This window comes from Sapajus apella, unplaced genomic scaffold (assembly GCF_009761245.1).
Source record: "Sapajus apella isolate SASKATOON/1434 unplaced genomic scaffold, GSC_monkey_1.0 scaffold985, whole genome shotgun sequence".
Taxonomy (NCBI): Eukaryota; Metazoa; Chordata; class Mammalia; order Primates; family Cebidae; genus Sapajus; species Sapajus apella.
In genome coordinates, this window is record NW_022437911.1 from 33 (window position 1) to 20540 (window position 20508).

Consider the following 20508-nt stretch of genomic DNA (forward strand, 5'->3'; position numbering starts at 1 on the left):
GGTGTTCCATTATACGTACAAATGATTAATTTTGAGACTTTGCACATATGTGCAGTAAACTGTTTTTACTCTTTGAGACCATCCTCCTCCATCCATCTCATACCTCAATAAATCCTCTTATTTTGTCCTATCTTTTGACTGTCACCTTCTGTCAGCACTCTAATACAGGTCTTGCCTGACCTATTGCAATTGGATTCTAATTACTGCATCTCCTGTTTGTTTTCTTCCAATCTGTTTTTTTTTTTTTTTTTATGATGTTTTGTTTTCATTTGTTTTGAGACTGAGTTTTGCTCTTGTCCTTCAGGTTGGAGTGCAATGGCCTGATCTTGGCTCACCCGAAGCTCCACCTCCCCAGTTCGAGCAATTCTGCCTCAGACTCCCAAGTTGATGGGCTACCTAGTCACAGACACAAATTTTGCAAAGATGAACTGCATGCTTTTTATTTAATTCCTCATATAATGTTTTAAAAGGATGGAGTAAGAAATACTGTGGTGTAATGGGAAAAATATTAGACTTGATTCTAGTCTTGTGCTGTTTGCTTGTTTTGACTTACATCTCCACGCCTTGCCTTTTCACGGTAAAGTGTGAATAGTGCTATTTACCTGAGTACTTCACAGGGCACGTAGACCTGTGGCAGGTGTGGAGCACCGAATGAGAGAAGGAATGGAAGCTCTTTGGGAACTCGAGTACTATGGAAACTTTCCTTACTAGTCAGTATCAAGAGTGAAGGCATTTCATTTGTTTCTTTCAGAAACAAATTTCATTCTTCTCATAGCCTGTTGCTTTCACTCCCTTTTTGTATAATTAATTACTGATGGGCATTCTATTTTTAGATAGACGGGTTTGTCTCATTGCAGATTTAGCTGTTAGTATCTTTTTTTTTTTTTAAGTCACAGTCCAAAATTGCAAATAAGCTGTTAGTAGCTTACCAGGCCTGTAGTTTACATCACTGAGTCTAATTGGGACTATGCCAAGTTTCCCAGAAGCAGTGAATTTTGGCATTCTGTTGGGTGATTCTTTATAGTATGTTCCTTAAAAAAACGAATTCCTCTTCAGAGTTACTCATTTTCAGGGCAGTGATAATGTTATACACTTGTGTGTGTCCTTCAGTTGCTTAACTCTGTATTTTCTTTTTATAGACAAACTTACTGGTGTCCACTGTACCCATGGTTTAAACAGGACTAGCTACCTCATTTGCAGGTAAGTTGCCTACCCCAGAGGTGACCATTTTAAAGTTGTTTTTGTCTGTTTACAATGGTAATGTAATCCTGTTGTAAAAAATGCAACCAGTCTAGAAATCTATGAAGTAGAAGGCAGTCTTGATCTCACCCAGCGATTACCACCATTATTAATTTAGTACACACATTTTCAGGCTCTAAAAATGCAGGTATCAACATGCATGTGATTGACTGGTATAATAGTTAGACATTCTGTTTTTTAATATGTGACAGACATCTTTCTTTGAACTTACTTGGACTCCTCACTCTTTTTAAGGGCTGTTTTCCTTTGCATACCGATTAACACCAAAGTCAGAAATTTTTGATATTATAAAAAACATTGACAACGGGAACATTTCTACATAAACATTTTTGAATGCATATGCCATAGCCCCGGAGGTAATTTCACTCAAAGTAGAATTTCTGAATCAAATCATATGTGTCCTTATGCTTTTCATGGATGTTGCCACACTGTGCTGATTTATGTTTGTTCATTCAGAAAGTATCTCCTGGGCATCTGTTATGTGTAGACACTGTGCTGGGTGCTAGCAAAGAGACTTCACTGCCCTGTGCCTCCTAACAGCCTAGGGAGGGAATAGATATTAAAGAATCACACAAATACCTATAGAATTACAACTCCTGACAAGCGCTGAGAAGGAGAGGGACATGGTACAATGAGAGCATAGAACAGGGAGGATTTGACTTCAACGAGAGGACTAGAGGTTTCTGTGGAGAGATCTGAGCAACTATCTGAAGTATGAGTAGGTGTTAACCAGATAGGACTGTTGTGGTGAGAATTGTAAACATTAAGGATCAGCAAAGCCCATGTCACAGGAAAACGTATACTGTGTTGGAGGAAGTGGCCAGGAAGACTGGGCCATGGGGGAAGTATGGCATTAAAATGGAGCTGGAAATATGGGTAGGAGCTAAAACCATGCAGAGATATGTGTAAGGTTTTAGTCACTATCTTAAAAACAATAGAAAACTGTTGAATTTTTTGTTGTTGTTGGGGATGAGTGTGGGAAACATAATCAAATTTACATTTTCAACCTATCATTTTGCTGCTGTGTGGAGACTGCACTGCAGAGGGAAAGAGGTAGAAGCAAGGAGACACGTTAGGAGGTGTTTGTAGGAAGTAAGGCATAATGGTGGAGTGGGTCAGGTCATGATGGTCATTTTGGTGGAAAGATACAGACATATTCTAGAGATATTTAGGTAGTATTATTGTCAGGAAATGGTGGTAGATTGAAGATGAGAGTATAGAAGCAATGGCTGACAGTGATGGTGACTCCCAACTTTCTAGCCCATTCTGTTGGTTATACAGTATTTTTTAGCAATAATGTTAATATTTTTCCCAATTTGTCTTTTCTTTGTTGTTGGTTTCTGATAAATACTCTGTCATATTAAGGAAGTCTCTTTCTATTTTTAGTATATAAAGCATTTTGATAAAAAATGATTCTGTATTTTCTTTCCTTTTGTTGATTAGTTAAATTATAGTAATGTACATAAATATGTAAATAGAGCTTCTGAAGTTGAGTCATCCTTGCATTCTTGAAAAATGTCTTTTTGTGGTCGTGGTTTGTCATCCTCTAATAATTGCTGGATTCAATGTGCTGATATTTTCTTAGGATTTTTATATCTATGTCTGTAAGTTGAAATAGGGCCTTTTTTGAAAAAACTTGATTATTTTTCTTTTCGTATATATAAATGACCCAAATTATGTTGTTTTGTTAGATATTTGATTAATGTAGAAGGCATGAGGCCAGATGATATGATTGAATGTAAGTGTGAGGGTTGTCACTATTTTTCCCTTTTTATAAAAGTTAAAGGTGGAAATGTAGAAGAATTTCTCAAATTTTGGAAATGAAGTTTGTAGTGCATTTGTTCCAATATGAGATAGTCTTGCCAAAACGCCTATAGATGTCTGTGGAAGTAGTGAGATATCACAGCCTGAATAGCGCATTTCAGCCTAATTTACTTTTTCTGGGAAAGATTTGCTTTTTGTACAGTTATTTCTAATAGTTTATCCACTCCTCAGTATTCAATAGGTGCCAGGGACATTGCTTAGAAAGAAAAAACTACATTGAAGACCTTCAGAATGGTCCTATCAGAAAGTCTTATTTATTTACTTGTTTATTTCCTTCCTTACTTGCTTACTTACTTATCTGAGATGGATTCTTGCTGTGTCACCCAGGCTGGAGTGCAGTGGCACAATCGTGGCTTACTGCAACCTCCACCTCCTAGGTTCAAACAGTTCTCCTGCCTCAGCCTCCCAAGTAGCTGGGGTTACAGGTGTGCACCACCATGCATGGCTAATTTTTGTATTTTTTAGAACAGAGACGGAGTTTCACCACGTTGGCCAGGCTGATCTGGAACTCCTGACCTCGTGATTTGCTCACCTTGGCCTCCCAAAGCGTTGGGAAGTGTTGCCCGTAATTCTTGTGTTTTATATGTGAGATTTGTGTGTCAGGGAGATCTCTTTTTATATAATTTACGTATCATATATCCATTCTTCTGGTAGCTTGTTTATTTGTTGTGGGAGAGGTAAACAAATAGGCATGGAATAAGGAAATAATTGTTATTTTCATACACCAAAATATAGTCACTAAATGGATTACTACATTTGGAAACCAGTAATATTGTGTGAAAATATTCTCATTAAGGAATTGGAATTTCAGTGTACCCAGGTCAAGTGGTTTTGAAGACTCAGCACATTTCATGAAGCCAGTTCACCCCATGAATTAGCATGCTAAACAAGGACCTAGGTGTAATCTACATGAGATCCAGGGTCACACAACTCCTTGGCATTTCCACACCCAGACCCAAAATTTGCAACAATGAGTCACGGTACCTCTCTCTGCTTTCCTTTTCCTAGAATTGAGGTAGAAATTAATACTGTAATTAATGAAACACATTATGATACCAATGAGAAATTTTTGCTGATCAGTTTGAACCAGGAGATATTATTCTGCTCTGTATTTTGCATTTAGCCCTGGAAAAATCAGTTACAGGACAGGGAATATGTGACTTTCAGAGGCAAATGGTAAGGGGACTTAGAAATTTTCATTGATTTTTAACTGAAGCCAAGAGTTTGATGTGGCTATCCAAAAGGATCTTATATTCTTAGGCTACATTAATGTGATATGGCTTTTAGATCAGGAAGGTTGTTACTTAGAAAGTTAATATGAATTATAAGAAAAGTACTAAAATTCTAATAGAGAAATTGCAAAGGATCTGAACAGATAAACAACAAAAGTATTTTCACTTAGAAAATGGGGAAAACCTCAGTATGGTTAAAGTGGTATATTAGTATGAGTCCTCCGGAATGATGGAACCAGTCGGATGGATGGTTGGATGGATGGATGGATGGATGGATAGATGGATGGGCTGGTGGGTCGGTAGGCGGGTGGGTAGATGGTGGGGCTTTTTTATTAGGGGAATTAGCTTATGTACTTAGGAAGGCTGAGAAGTTTCACAGTAGGCTGTCTGCAAGCTGGAGAACCAGGGAAACTGGTAGCATTCAGTCCCAGTCAGAAAGCCACAGAAGCAGGGAAGCTGGTGGAGCAACTCTCAATCCAAGGCTAAAGGCCTGGGAATCTGGTAAGGGTTGGAGAACACTGGTGTGAGTCCTCAAGTCCAAAGGCCAGAAAGCCTGGAGTTCTGATGTTCAAGAGTAGGAGAAGGTAGGGTATTCCAGCTCTAGGAGAGAGCACAATTAGCCTTTCCTCTGCCTTTTGTTCTATCCAGGCCTCCGGCCTATTGGATGGTACCTACCCATGTTGAGGATGTATCCTCCCACTCAGTCCACCCACTCACACACCAGTATCCTCTGGAAACACCGTCACAGACACTTACAGAAATAATACCTCAGCAGCTATCTAGGTATCTCTTAATCCAGTCAAGTTGACACCTAAAATTAACCATCACAAATATCAAGGTGATGTTTTGTAGACAGAGTCTCACTCTGTTGCCCAGGCTGGAGTGCAACGGCACTCTTGACTCACTGCAACTGCCACTTCCCAGGTTCAAGCAATTCTCCTGCCTCAGCTTCCGAGTAGCTGGGATTGCAGGCACCTGCCACCACGCCTGGCTAATTTTTGTATTTTACTAGAGATAGGGGTTTCACCATGTTGGCTAGGCTGTCTGGAACTCCTGACCTCAGGTGATCTACCTGCCTCAGCCTCCCAAAGTACTGGGATTAAAAGCATGAGCCACTGCCCCTGGCCAGTTTCCCAACAGTTTTTAATAAGCACTCTAGTGTAGTGGTTGTCAGGGACCTGGTTTTGTATCTGGGCTCTGTTACCTGCTTTTTGATCTTGAGTAAGATACTTAGCCTGTCTATATTTCCATTTTTCCATCAGTCAGATGGAGATTTTAGTAATATATACCCCACAGTGGTTATTGTTGACAGTTAACATGAATTTAAACAGTTGAGCATATTGTAAACACTTTCAAAAATACATTGGCATTTTCAGGCCATGCGTGTTGGGTCAGCACTTAGGGAGGCCAAGGTAGGAGGATTGCTTGAGCATAGGAGTTGGAGACTAACCTGGGCAACATGTTGGAACCCTGTTTGTTTTTTTTTTTTCTTTTTTGAGTCAGATTTTCACTCTTGTTGCTCAGTCTGGAGTGCAGTGGCACAAGGCTAGGCTCACCGCAACCTCCGCCTCCCGGTTTCAAGCAATTCTCCTGCCTCAGCCTCCTGAGTAGCTGGGATTACAGGCATGCACCACCCACTACGCCCAGCTAATTTTATGTTTTTAGTAGAGATGGGGTTTCTCCATGTCGGTCATGCTGGTCTCCTGACCTCAGATGATCTGCCCGCCTCAGCCTCCCAAAGTGCTGGGATTATAGGCGTGAGCCACTGTTCCTGGCCTGGAACCCTGTTTTTATTAAAAAAGAAAAAAAAACTTTTTTAAAATTGACTTTTCTTTTGCAGTTTTATTGTTTTGTTTTGCTTTGCTTTTGAGACGGAGCCTTGCTCAGCTGCCCAGGCTGGAGTGCAAAAACACATTCTCGACTCACTGCAACCTCCACCTCTCAGGCTCAAGAGATTCTGCAGCCTCAGCCTCCTGAGTAGTTGGGATTATAGGTGTGCAGCACCATGTCTGGCTAATTTTTAATTTTTTTTATTTTTAGTATACACGGGTTTCACCGTGTCTTGGTCTCAAACTTCTGACCTCAGTTGATCCACCCGCCTCAGCCTCCCAAAGTGCTGGGAACAGGCATGAGCCAGCATGCCTGGACTGAAAATTAACATTTTTAAAAGATGTAAACCAACAGTTTAAAAACATGTTGCTAGTGACATTGAAAATTGGTTTAAGCCTTTTGAAGAACAATTTCAAGAGCCATAAAAATGCTTTACCTAGTAATTTGATTTTGAGCCTAAGGAAATACTTCAAAATGCAGAAAAAGCTATATTAACCCTTCAGCACATTTCTCAAACTCCTTACCATGTGTCAGACCTTGGACTAGCTCAGGATACAATGTTTTGCAATGTTAATCCCAGCATCATGTGCAGTCGTGGAAAAACTCGTAGCTGCTGTATATCCAACAGTGGAGAATGTAGCTAAATAATTATTATATCCATACTATAGCATTTTATAAAGCCATTGAAAGTGGTAGCTCATTTATGATAAGTGAAAATAATAGGCTGTGATTCAACAGTCAGAAAAAGATGCTGGGGAAAGGAACAAAAGGAAATACTAACTAACTGAATTATATTAAGTGGGATTGAGGGCTCTGCAGCTGGGGGTTATTTTTTCTTTTCTGAGGTTTCCAAATTTTTTTTTATAATTATATAAGATTTTCTGATATTATATTTATTCAAATTTGTTGCATGTACCATGGTTAAAGTTGTTCTACACTTTATAATTTATGTATATTTGTTCACAAAGTGAAAGTAGCCGTGTGTTTTCAGTACTAAACAGCTTATTGTGTCTTATGTCAACCCTACCAGACTTGGGAGAGAAAGTATTTAAGTAGAGTAGTATAGGCATGCATTTCATGCACTTATCTCTGTAGGGAAAGGTGGAAAGGCTTCTGGGAATCCACTCTGTGCCAGGGCATTGTGGGTAATTGAAATGTATTTTCTTAATTTAGCTTCGTAACAGCTAATGAAGGTGGAAAGTGTTATCCCCATGTTATAAAGAACTTAGGGAAATAAAAGTTAAGCAGTTTATCTGCTAAGGTCACACAGGTAGGAAACAGTAGAGTATATATTATTTTGTAAATATATGAACTTAAAATATTTTATAAAAATATGATTTTAAAATAAATAAAAATTATTTTATTAATCCTAGTAATGGCTTATTACTTTTTGTTTTGCTTTAAGAATGTTTTCACAGAATCCAAATGTTTACCAAAGAGGCCATATCCCTCCTCCGGGTCCCCCTGGAGAAGACTATTCATACAGGAGGTACACTTGGAATGTGAAGCCAAATGCCAGTCGAGCAGCCCAGGAGAGAAGAAGGTGGTATCCTGACAATTACTCCGGACTATCCTATCCAGCCTATTGGGAATGGACCCAGTGATACAAACCTGTCCTGGAATTCCACCTGGAGACCAGAGCTGACCTGAAGATTACAGGTGTGACTTCTAATTAGATCAGGTCTAATGAGGTTTCTTTATGGTTCCCTTATGTGTTCAAAGCTTAAGGAAAAATTATATTGCTGTTTACCTCACTAGGAAAGTGGCACAGTGTTAGTGGTCTTGTGTGTTGTTGTGAAGGTGAACTGAAATAGTCCGTCTCACTGGCCTGTGCATAGATGGTGAGTCAATGGTGATCTATATGCCATGGTCTTTTCTGGGTCAGCTTCAAGCTGCTGCAGTTCACTTGGCTGTGCCCCATGTTATCAGCTACACCTAGAGCTGTGAGTCCTTGCCAATTCCCTGGTGGTAGATTCCCTTGTTTTCTACTGACCTTTCTCAACTGTGATCATATATGTATAAGGTAACCCAAACCTATTAGAGATGAGTCCTGCATCTTATTTTCTAAAACACCTATCTCATAGGCGTTAGACATAAGGCCATCATCCATGGGAGATTTTGTACATTTCTTTTAGTCCACCCAGCCTTATCTTCTGCCATCTTCAACTTCTATCCAAATTTTTTCTTTCAGTCCTAACCACAGATTCTGCATCTTTCTTCTGCCATTTCCCTCATTTCTGATTCTTTGTATAAGCCCATGAAATCTCTCCTCTTTTGACCTTCTTAATCCTGGACCACGTTCCTTGCTCTTTCCTCAGTTCTTCTGTCTATTCTCCCACCATCCATCTTTTAGTTTCTTCTTATTTTTATTTTATTTTATTTTATTTTTCTGAGATGGTGTTTTGCACTGTTGTTCAGGCTGGAGTGTAGTGGTGTGATCTTGGCTCACTGCAACCTCCGCCTCCCGGGTTGAAGCAATTCTCCTGCCTCAGTCTCCCAAGAAGCTGGGATTACAGGAAGCCACCATCACACCCAGCCATTTTTTGTATTTTTAGTAGAGATGGGTTTTACCATGTTGGCCAGGCTGGTCTCAAACTCCTGACCTCAGGTGGTCCACCCACCTTGGCCTCCCAAAGTGCTGGGATTACAGGCATGAGCCACCGTGCCCAGCCATAATTCCTTCTAAGGCAGCCTTTGATCCAACCCCCAAAAGAAAACCCGCAGTCAACAGCATCTCAAAACTCAAAAGCCTCTTTATTACTTATCTATTACTTCTATTAGATTTCTTTATTAAGTTTTAAAAATATATTATTGGAATGAATAAATTAGTATCTGTCTATTTATTTGGAAAACCAGCTGGTATCCGAAGTAAAGCCAACAGTCTCAGCAGCTCTTAGATTCTGTAGCCATAGTACTGAGAAATTTCCATATCTTTTTCCCTTTGGATGCTGCAGTTTCCCCAAAGAGGTGTGTTTGGCAACATTCTCACGCTCTTGCTGAGCCTTCCTCTTCATGGCCTCATGCTCTGGCCTCTGCTCTTTTGTGATGGGCGTTGACACTACTGGACCAGAAATGTTGGGTGTCCTCCACGGCCTGGGTTGTAAACTGAAGTCTTGGATTAGAAATTGATTTTGAGGCTTGGGCAGTGACTGGAGATTGGTCACAGCAGTGGAAACAGGCTCCTGCTGGAGAGAAGAACAAGACTATGTTTTGTAGGATGCTGGCCTAGAAGCAGCAGGCGGAGAGGCAGTAGGAGGCTGGTTAGGGTTGGCTGAACTGGGTTGGGTTGCATTGGTCGAAATTGGCTGAGCTGGTTTGGCAGGACCTGTCAAAGATGTGTTGGTGGAGCTGGTTGGGACGAACTGACTGCAGTCGATTGAGCTGAGTTAGTAGAACCAGGTCGAGCAGGGCAAGCCACAGCAGGCCTACGTGAGGCCAGAGGGTGTGGCTGCCGAGAAACAGGTCAAGCTTGAGGTTTGTCCAGGGTTGGAAAGGGCAAAGGTACCAACTTGATCTTCCCAGGGGATGGCAACTCATACTGGGATGGAGATAGACACTCTTTTTCAGCACTATCATCCAGTTTCTGTGCCTTGAGTTGAGTTTTCTCTGGGCCTTTCCCCTCACCTGAGGTATCCAGCCATGGTTTGAGAGCTGAGAATGGCCGGGGGTTCTGGGCGTTGCTTGAGCTTCCCAGAGTCTGGGAGGAAGAGAATCCAGTTTTCTTGTCGGTCTTTTTCCCCAGTGCGTGGAAAACTTGCACAGACTCTAGCATGTGCATGCCTAGGGAGCTTCGTGGCTTTTTGATGGTTTCTTGGCTAAGCTCAGGTTGAATTTTATTCCATTTCATATTGGGAATGGTTTGCTTCTCTTCTACCTTGACTTTGGTCCCTGACTGCTTACTGTCTTCAGATTTCCTGGAGCTGTTCTCTCTGCTCCTTTTGGCCTTCTCCTGCCCATGCCTCTTAGTTGCGCTCCTCCTGGTGGTTGTGGCTTTGTGAGGTTTGTTGCTAGAATGCTTGCCCTTGTTCACAGAAGCACTATCACTGGCGGTAGCACAGCAAGCAGTCACTTCTCCCTCTAATAGGCTCTCTGGGTTCTTTGGCTGGATTTTGGCCTTGGGAGCACCCTGGATAGGCTTGGCAGCTTTATGCTTGTTCTTCCAGACTTGATCAGACTGACCGTTTATCACACTTGACTTTTCCTGAACCTGATTTACCTTGATGGCACTGGGATCTTTGGCTTTCTTTGTGGAGGGACTTTTGGGTTGGTCAAGATCTTGTAAAGAACTGAAGATGGAGGGACTTTTGGGTTGGTCAAGATCTTGTAAGGAACTGAAGATCAAGGGGAGGTGAGTATTCTCCACCAATGTAGTGATGTCTGCAAGATCACTGTTAGACTCAATCCCATTTCCAAGTATCCCTTGGCCCTCAAGACTTGAGCTGTTCTTTCTCAGATTGGTATTTTCAGAACGAGGCTGCTCCTCTTGGCCAAGAGGATCAATGCAGGATAGAAGCTGGTGAATATCAGGGATTTCTAAAGGAAGCAGTGGAGGATCTTGATTTTCTTTTGGGAACTGGTAGGCATCTAGAGGCTTTGACAGCTTGGTTTTAATCTCATCCAAATTCTTATTCTTGGTTTTGTCCTGGGTTGGAGCTGGAGATAGTGTCAAGAGATTAGTTGGAGTCTGAACTGGAGCTATCGTTGAAATGTCCCCAAGCTGAGGTGATGGATTACTCTCAAGTAATAACTGGGTATTTCTGCTACTGCAGGACTTGGAGAATTCTGAAGTTTGTGCCAGACAAAATGTCTGGCTTGGAGATTGCAATCCCAAGGAAGTATTCATCCCCAGGGAAGTTTCCATCACTACAAAGGAATCAAGGAAGAAGTCAATCCTTGAAGTGAGATGCTCCCCCTACACACCAAAGCAGCAATAGCATACCTTTCTAACAGGGGCTGGGCATTTCTACTAACTCTTCTTCAGGACCATGGACAAGACCCTGTGTTAAGGGATAGACAATGACTTTTCTCTTACTGGTTATCATTTGGTATGATTGTTTCTTGGCTTTCTTTGAATTTCATAGGGTTGTTGTAAGCCAAATAAAACGTGAAAGTGATTTTTAAATAGGAGATATTTTATAAAGCCTCACATTCTCATATAGGGTAACCCTTTACACCATGGACTAGGGGAGAGAGTGGAGCCCTTCCTCATGAAATATATAAGCAAGCACAGATTCTGAGTTTGTTTGTTTTGGAGAGGATCTCTGAGCAGAAGGTCTTAAATCCTATTGTAAGTTAAGGAAAATCTGAAGGTCATTGCCAAGATAAGACTTCTGAAGTGCCTTCCAAAGAGACTAAAGTAATAGATTAAGGAAGGAAGTTACAACGTCTGGTGCAGGGGAACTCATCAGCCAGGGCACTAAAAGTGTGGTATCTCTTGCGACTCTCTTAAATGTGGCATAGATGGCCATTATAGTGTTCCACTTTCCCGCTTAGAAGGTGTTCTTAGACAGAGTCTGAAAATGGAGAGCAATGCCCAAGAATAGTGGTTAAAGTCTCAGGACTTAAATTCTGCCTGTCCGTGGGCTTACCGCTTGGCTACAGATTTGACCCTCCCTTTCAATGCTGTATTTATTCTTCTCCCTTCTTGTTGTTTGTACTCACTTTGAAAACTGGTTTCTGTGATGGGTTGAGCAGACACAGAGTAATACATCCCAGAAGTGGAGACTGTTGGTAGGACTTTTGTGGGCTGAACCTCCTTTAGCACCATCACAATTTCTGGTTGATGGGCAGAGGCCCTATTTCCTGTAGATGACACAGAGCCACAGGATTGCAGCCAAGGGCCAAGTTCTCCAGATAGTTGAGGCCCCAGCGTGCCTGGATTATAGTAATAGACCTGGCTTCCTTTCTGGTAGGGAAGTGACAGGCTATGGCCCTGCTGATTTGGAATTTGAGATTTTATCCCCTGAACAAGGCTGGCAGATAGTGTTGGATACAGAGGTACCATAATATTGGCATCTGAAGTTTTATGCTGGGCTGTCATAGACATGGAAGAGACAGCTGTGTTCTGGTCAATGACAGTCACAGTGAAGTCCCTGAGTGAGGATGACTTCTTTGCTGTGCTTGCTGTAATGTCCCACTCAAAAACACCTGGGTAAGAGGCAGCTGAAGTAGAGCTGTGCCTCTGGCCACTAACCCCAGACAACATAGCTGTCCTAGAATGTTGATAAAGGTAGGCACTGCCCATGAGTGGCTGGAAAGAGGTGCCAGAGGCTGATGGCAGTAGCCATGCTGAGCCAACAGCTGGAACAGAGGCTCTGGAGAAGTTGGAGATGCTTCCTGTTAAGGAAGCCGCACTGCTCACCACAGGAAGAGAGAGCTGCAGAGAATTTGCTGTTCCAAGTAAAGAAGTATTTTGGAAATCTGCAGGAAAGAAGAGAGAGATGAACAAACTGGTGAGATTGAGAAAATTTTACCTTATTTGAAGAACAGCATTATCTTAAGATTGTTTTAATCAGGAAGCCTCTAATACCGATACTCACTGAGATACCAAAAGCCAAACACTTTATGATGGCCATGAGTGCTGACGCAGTTTGGTCCTGTTCTGATGAACTTCCTTTGTGTCCAATATGGGCACAGATGTGCAGAAGATCCAAGAGGTCTAGGGTCGTACATTATTTCCTAGGCTAGAAGCAACCTTCTCCCTTCCCTATCTTTCCCTTGAATCTGGGCGAATATTGATTCATAACTGTTTCCTAGAATTGGAGCATTTTAGAACTGGGAGGTCCTTAGAGAAGGACCTCATTTTATGAGTAACTGCGGCTGAGAGAGGTCAGATCAACCTGTTTAAGTTTTACCATTATGTTAATATCATTACCATGACTTCCTTGCTAGGACTCTTTTCTCTGAGCATAGACCAGAAACCAGGAGAAATAGAACTTTCAATATGGCAATTTTGGCCTACTAGAATATAGTACAGTTATCAGTTTTATAAACCTTACTGTCACATTTTGCTTCTACAGGTCATGTGACGTTTCCTAGCGTTTACCTTTAAGCCAGGGCATTGGTAAATCTGAAGCATCGTTCTTTGCCCTCTTCAAGCCTGGCTTTGAAGTCAAAATACTACCTAATAGTTTGGGAAGAAATGGTTTTGTGTGTGTGTGTGTTTGTTTGTTTCTTTTTTGACGGAGTCTTACTCTGTCACCAAGGCTGGAGTGCAGTGGCTTGGCCTCGGCTCACTGCAACCTCTGCCTCCTGAGCTCAAGCAATTATCTTGCCTTAGCCTCCCAAGGAGCTGGGATTATAGGCGCACATCACTGCACATGGCTGAGTTTTTGTATTTTTAATAGAGACAGGGTTTCACCATGTTTGCCAGGCTGGTCTTGAACTCCTGACATCAAGTGATCTGCCCGCCTCGGCCTCCCAAAGTACTGGGATTACGAGGTGAGCCACCGTATTCGGCCTGGAAGCATCATTTCTAAAACACATTTCTAAAATGTTTATATTAAAAACTGTCAAGTGTCATCTATGTTCAAAAGGGCAACAGAAAAAAACAGCTGAATGTGACTTCTGATAAGCTGCTTTTTCTAGGGATACTCTATTCTAGCCTGTTTCCTTCCTAGTTTATTGATCTAAGCATTTGCTAAAACCAACTTCACTTTGCCCTATTCTGAATACATTTCACTCTGTTGTCTTCCTGCTTTTCTTCTAAAATTTAAAATACATTTTTTTCTCTTGAAATCATTGTGTCATTCTCCAGAGCATATCCCAAGGGTAAGTCTAGGGGACCTGGTCCTTCTGCTTTCATTTAAAATCCCAAATTCCTACTCCAGAATATCTGCCTCCTTATAACCCAGTACTCTTCATTTTCTCTTTCCATCTAGTTCAGACAGGAATCTCCAGAGCGTGACTATAACTTTTTGTTTGTTTGTTTGTTTGTTTGAGACAGGATCTCGCCTTGTCACACAGACTGAAGTCCAGTGATGTGAACATGGCTCACTGCAACCTCAACCTCCTGGGCTCAAACCATCAACTGATCCTCCCACCTCAGCCTCCTTAGTACCTGGCATGCCCCCACACCTGGTCGATTTTTTTTAAAAGTTTGTAGAGATGGAGTCTTGCAATGTTGCCCAGACTGGTCTCGAATTCCTAGGCTGAAGCGACTCTTCCATCTCAGCCTCCCAAAGCACTGAGATTACAGGCAGGAGCTACCATGCCCAGCTGAATATTAAAAACATCACTACACATCACTAAATATAAAATAGTAAAGTTGAAATATTAGTGAGGGAGATGTCCTCCCAAAGTGCTGAGATTACAGGTGTGAGCCACCGTGCCTGGCTGAATATTTAAAACATCACTAAATTTAAAATAGTGAAGTTGAAATATTAGTGGAGGGAGACTATTACACATGAACCAACACAGAATATGTTGCTAGTTTTCTATGCCACTTAGGTTTTCTCTCTGTTTCTGTTGAAACAAACACCCTCAAAAGTGTCTGATTTCATTTTCTGTACGTGTGCCCTTTAAGACTCAGCATTAGAAAAGAAAGGGGCCAGAGAGAATAATCAATCTATTATCCTAATGTAACAGATGACGAAACAGATTTTGTGAGAGAATAAGAGTCCTCTAAAGTCACACAGCTGGTAAATGTCAAAGCCAAAACTGAAATGAGGCCTCTTAGATTTCCACTTGAATACTTTCCGTTATTCCAAGCTGTTTGGGACTACAGAGGCAAAGAAATTTAAAGTTGGGGGAAAGAAGTCGAATGAAAAACTGTCAAGAAAGTTTCTCTCTTTACCTGACATGGTCAGAGAAGAAGAAACATCAACTGTAGATACAAGGGTTGAAGAGACGATCCTAGTTGGATATCTGGGTGGCTGAAGCCAAGGAGTGCATGTGTCCAGTATGAAGGCCACTGGTCACACTGGCCACTGGCCACCTGTGATGATACAAATTTACAGGCAACCCCAAGGTTCTACCAGGTGGCAGTAGGCTTGGTGAGATAATGATGTCACAAAGCAGGCAGTTTAAAGGTGTGTGACAGCCAATAGGGAGGCCAGATTCCCGAGAAGATGGGATTGGCTGGCAGAGGTGGTAGGAAAGCTGAAACAGTACTAAATGGCTGAGTTCTGGGGAGGTGAAATCCTGCAAGATCATCTCAGTGTTTCTTTTACATGTTCACTAATATCATTGACTAATTTTTATATTTTATGTGTCATATTTCATAGTATATAATACTATACATTTATAATTGTATAGTACATACACAGTATCCCCACGGAGAAAGGAAAGGGACATCTAAGCTGGGCAATTATAGTTGTTTTAGAAGCATTTCAGTGAATCTGATTAATGAGTTTACTGCTGCTTTTAAGGGCCAAAGGAGGAGATTAAAGAGCCCTCTTTTGTACCTTGACCAAAGAGCTAACTTTGTTGACTGTCCCTTGTAGGAAATGATGTGGTCCCCAGCGCGTCTCTTTTAATTTCTTCTCCTTGAATCCTACCTTCCTTGGGCTGGCCCAGGCTGGTCCAGGTTGGACTTGGATCTCTCTTGTGCTCTCCATTTTCCCCTTGATTTTAGGCATTGTTTCTGGGCCAAGCCTTGATCTTGCATTTTTACACTCGTGGATATGACTTCCTGTCAACTTCCACAGCAGGGGTCTTTTCAGTGTCATGACGTTTGGAAAACGGACTCTGCTCATGAGAATCAAACACCAGAGAGGTAGAAGACAAGGCTGACTGCAAACTTTCCCTTTTCTAGCCTTTGTTCACAATTCTTTTGGCCATAGCCTGCTACCTCTGGCTCCTTGGGCCACACAGACATCTTGCCATCTTGCTCTTTTATATGTGAGAGGCATTCAGGGTACTTTCTTTTTTCTCACGAAAAAGGATCCAGTGTGACAGTTACAGCCTCCTCTCCATTGCAAACAGCCACTATGGAATCTTGGGCCTTTAGAATTCCCTGTCGGTCATGCTTGGGTACATGGGCCAGGCAAAACGAAGAGTTGAATTTAGTGGAGAATAGGATGGAGGCAAGGTGAGGGTACAGGAATAAAGAGATTTCTGTGGATTTTTTGTTTTCTGTGAGGAACAGTTACACACACTTATTTTGTATTAACAGAACAAACAATTCAGTATTTTTTATGTAGCTAGATAGTCTAAAAACTTGCCTGACTTTTGTACACTGAAGAAAATAATCATATTTTTCCACTTTGTTTTATGTCATATTGCCTCATTTATATCATTCATTAGTATGTCTATAGAATGTAGATTGCTTTTATCTTATTATTTTTATTTATTTATTTATTTATTTTTGAGACAGCGTTTCATGCTTGTCTCCCAGGCTGGAGTGCAGTGGCATGATCTCAGCTCACTGGAACCTGCAACTCCTGGGTTCAAGCGATTCTCCTGCCTCAGCCTCTTGAGTAGCTGGGATTACAGGTGCCAGCCACCATGCCCGACTAATTTTGGTATTTTTAGTAGAGATAAGGTTTAACCATGTTGGCTCCTGACCTCAGGTGATCTGCCCACCTCAGCCTTCCAAAGTGCTAGGATTATAGGTATGAGCCACCGTGCCCGACCTGTAGATTGCTTTTAAATGCCCTGGTTTTTCTACATGTTTTTTTCTTGTCATATTTTTAAGGAATACAACATTGCAAGACATACTGCATGTTTTTCTCATAATGGTTGTCTCTTTTGAGACATCATGAACTATCTTGGCCTGATAGGTTTTGTGGAGGAAATCAAAGAGGGGTGTGTGAAAAAGACACTGTGGTGAGTTGTGCTGTGTGCTCAAAGAAAGAAAGAGATGTCTGCAGTCAGCTCAAGTTCACCTGGAGGATTACTTTGGTTTTTGTTTTCCTAGTTAGTGCTTTTCTCACTAACGCCTCTTATAACTGTGATAAATGAGTTAGGGCTGAGTTGCTGGTGATTTCGGGGTGGAATAAGCTGGTTTGGGGGAGGAAATCTGTGGATAGAAACATTTTCCTTGATGGTAAGCTTTTAGAGATACCTGAATTGATCTTTTTTTTTTCCTTGAGATGGAATCTCCCTCTGTCACCCAGGCTGGAGGTCAGTGGCGTGATCTTGGCTCACCGCAACCTCTGCCTCCTGTGTTCAAGCCATTCTCCTGCCTCAGCCTCCCAAGTAGCCTGGACTACAGATGTGAGCCACCATGTCTGGCTAATTTGGGGGCTAATTTTTGTATTTTTAGTAGAGACGGGTGTTCACCATGTTGGCCAGGCTGGTCTCAAACTCCTGACCTCAGGTGATCGCCCCACCTTGGCCCCCCAAAGTGCTGGGATCACAGGTGTGAGCCACCGAGTCCAGGCCAGCTCAACTTTCCGAACTCCTTCTGAACCATCAGGGAGCAGCTCCGCTGCAGGTCTCTGCAGAAGCAGAGACTGCCCCCTCAAGTTGTGAGAAGGTGAAGTTAGGTGTGCAATGCAGAAAGCTTATGTAATCTCTCCACATCCTTTCTCTCCTCCACAAAAGAAGGAAGTATTTGATTATATAATCTTATCAATTTCACTATTCCCAATCATTTACTATCCCAATTTTCTGGAACATTTTCCACCAACCACTTCGAAAAGGGCTACCTAGGGCGGGTGAGGTGGCTCACAACTGTAAGCCCAGCACTTGGGAGGCCGAGGTCAGTGGATCGCTTGACCCTAGGAGTTTGAGACCAGCTGGCCAACGTGACAAAACTCTGTCTCAACATAAAATACAAAAAATAACCTGGTGAGGTGGTGCTCCCCCGTAGTCCCAGCTACTCAGGAGGATGAGGAAGGAGAATCGCTTGAGCCCAGGAAGTTGAGGCAGCAATGAACTGAGATCGTGCCACTACACTCCAGCCTGGGCAACCGGAGTGAGATCCTGTAAGGTGGGGAGGCTACCTAGCACCTTCCCCACAGCCCTTTCCTCCAAGCACAGAAGACAGCTTCCAGGTGTCCTTGTGTACCGCCTGGTCACTGCTGCCTTCCTGCTGTGGAACTGGGGGACCTCAAAGCTTAAGCACTAAGTCCTATCACCTCTGTCATAACACTGATGTGCCAAAGGAATTAGAAAGAAGATCATAGTATTCCAGGGAAGTCTCCGAGAATTAATCAACCTGGAGAAACTTGCAGGTCAGGTTCCAAACCACTGAATCAAGTTGTCAGACAGCCCAATAGCTGCCTGGGTCCCAGGTGCCGTGAGGGCCAGACAGGGCTCATTTGCTAATGCCACAGGCACCTGAGCTTTTTCTGTACTTGCCTGGTGTGCAAGCAAAATTATGAGGCGCAGTTTTCACACTTACATCCAAGTGGCACAGCAAATATTTAGAATTAGATCCTGTGTGGACTTCACAATGGACTCAAGCCGTTCTCCGTCACTGTGGATGCTGCCCACCTGTTCAACCACCACCTTTTTTTCCTTATAAATGTACATATTAAGCTTTCAGGCAAATACAGCATTGAACTTTCCACCTTTGTTCTTCCCCCAAGATTTCATTATAATGTCAGCTACTAAGAGAAAAATCCAAGAAGGCAGCTCTCCTACAAACCCTATGGAACCATCATCCAAAGAGGACTGACCAAATTTGTTCCAACCCTGCAATTAAAATTCCATGAAACACTTTCATGGTAAACTTCTAGGGAATGTTTTTATTGGCAGCGCTGGCTCTTGTGTATGTGGGCTGGGTGCAGTGGCTCACACCTGTAATCCCAACATTTTAGGAGGCAGAGCTGGGAGGATCACTTGAGCCCAGGAGCTCAAGACCAGCCTGGGCAACACAGGGTAACCCCAACTCTACATTTAAAAAAAAAAAAAAAAAGGACTGGGAGGGAACGCAAATAGTTCAGACACTTTGACAGATAAAATTGGTCAGAGTTGCTTGCCATTCTTTGAATTAGAGCCAAAATAAATTTCACAATATCATCTAAAAGAACTCCATGCTGATTCTTAAGATTTAGGCTGGGTGCGGCACCTCACACCCTGTAATCTCAGCATTACGGGAGTCCGAGGCGGGTGAATCACCTGAGGTCGGGAGTTCGACACCAGCCCGGCCAACATGGTTAAAACCTGTATCTACTAAAAGTACAAAAATTAGCTGGGTTTGGTGGCACATGCCTGTAATCCCAGCCACTCAGGAGGCTGAGGCAGGAGAATCGCTTGAACCCGGAAAGTGGAGGTTGCAGTGAGCTGAGATTGTGCCACTGCACTCCAGCCTGGGCAACAGAGCAAAACTCCACCTCAAAAAAAAAAAATAGTTAACAGTCTGAGATAACTTATTCTAGAGAAAACACATTTAACCAATTATGCCAGTAAATTGAAATATTTCAGTTATTTCTTCAATAAGTGAATGTTTCACAAAAATTGTCTGTTTCTTCTAAATAGGATAAATACTAAGATTCTTTTGTCCTAGAGACCATTGCTATATTGAGTTCATAATCTCATTGCTCTTTATGAAATAAAACAATGTGTCTATAAGGCTTAGTTTGCAATTTTCCAGTGTATAATTTATTCATGTTCATTTAAAACTAAATATTTCTTTTTATAGTTATATGTCAAAAAATAGTGATGAGGTTTTATGGCTTACTTAAAATATAAATGAGGAAAACACACATTTGCCATACCTATAGCTGGTTTTAATTTTTTTTTTAGAGGAAATACTATAATTTAAAAAAAGAGTTGTAAAATATTTAACAGAATTTCCAGCAATGATTATTTCCAAAATGTAAAGATTTAAAACATAATTTATACAAAACTAAAAATCAGAAGGATTCATTCTTGCTTTTTCCTTTTTTAAAAAATTCAGACAATTTGTCACAGAAAGTTCGGCACGTGATAGCAGCTGCAGCCTCAGTCCCCGTCGGAATCGCTGTCCCTCCACGTGGGGACAGAGCGCCGCACTGAGGACAGCAACACGTCTTCAATCTGCCTCTTAGGGTTTTCCTCCAAGTTCGTCTTAATTGCTCCAGATTCAGACAGTTTCCACTCCAACTCTACATGATAAAGAAAAAGCAAATTAGCTAAGGCGCTGTGCTGCAAAGGTTCCCTCACCCTAAGTCCATCAAGCTAGTTTTTCCTAAGTGGAAAATACAGTTATCAAAATTTGGCCTGGCACATGGCTCATGCTTGTAATCTCAACACTTTCTGGGAGGCTGAGGCATGAAGATCACTTGAGGCCAGGAGTTGAAGACCACCCTGGGCAACATAGTGAGACCCTTATCTCTAAACGATTTTAAAAAATCAGCTGGGTAGGCCGAGTGGCTTGGCTCATGCCCCTAATCCCAGCACTTTGGGAAGCCAAGGTGCGTGGATTGCTTAAGCCCAGAAGTTCCAGACCAGCCAGGGCAACAGGGTGAAAACTTAGCCAGGCATGGCGGCA

At 42.1% G+C, this 20508-nt stretch overlaps 1 protein-coding gene and 1 long non-coding RNA gene across 3 annotated transcripts; one reads left to right on the plus strand and one right to left on the minus strand.

Moving 5' to 3' along the window:
* Positions 1-894: 894 nt before the first annotated feature.
* On the plus strand, positions 895-4139 carry LOC116546503. 2 transcript variants are annotated; one of them, XR_004266738.1, is made up of 3 exons: positions 895-1200; positions 3256-3331; positions 3881-4139. It is a non-coding gene; the product is annotated as an uncharacterized LOC116546503 (long non-coding RNA). The 2 variants fall into 2 exon arrangements; XR_004266739.1 differs by lacking the exon at positions 895-1200 and adding an exon at positions 2522-2998.
* A 4858-nt stretch (positions 4140-8997) lies between these two features.
* Positions 8998-15038, minus strand: LOC116546502 (uncharacterized protein C2orf78-like). The gene is given in 6 exon segments (XM_032272753.1): positions 8998-9094; positions 9096-9489; positions 9492-11009; positions 11808-12566; positions 14941-15004; positions 15006-15038. Coding segments are annotated over 6 exon segments (2823 nt in total). The 3' UTR covers positions 8998-9039.
* Between the last annotated feature and the right edge of the window lie 5470 nt (positions 15039-20508).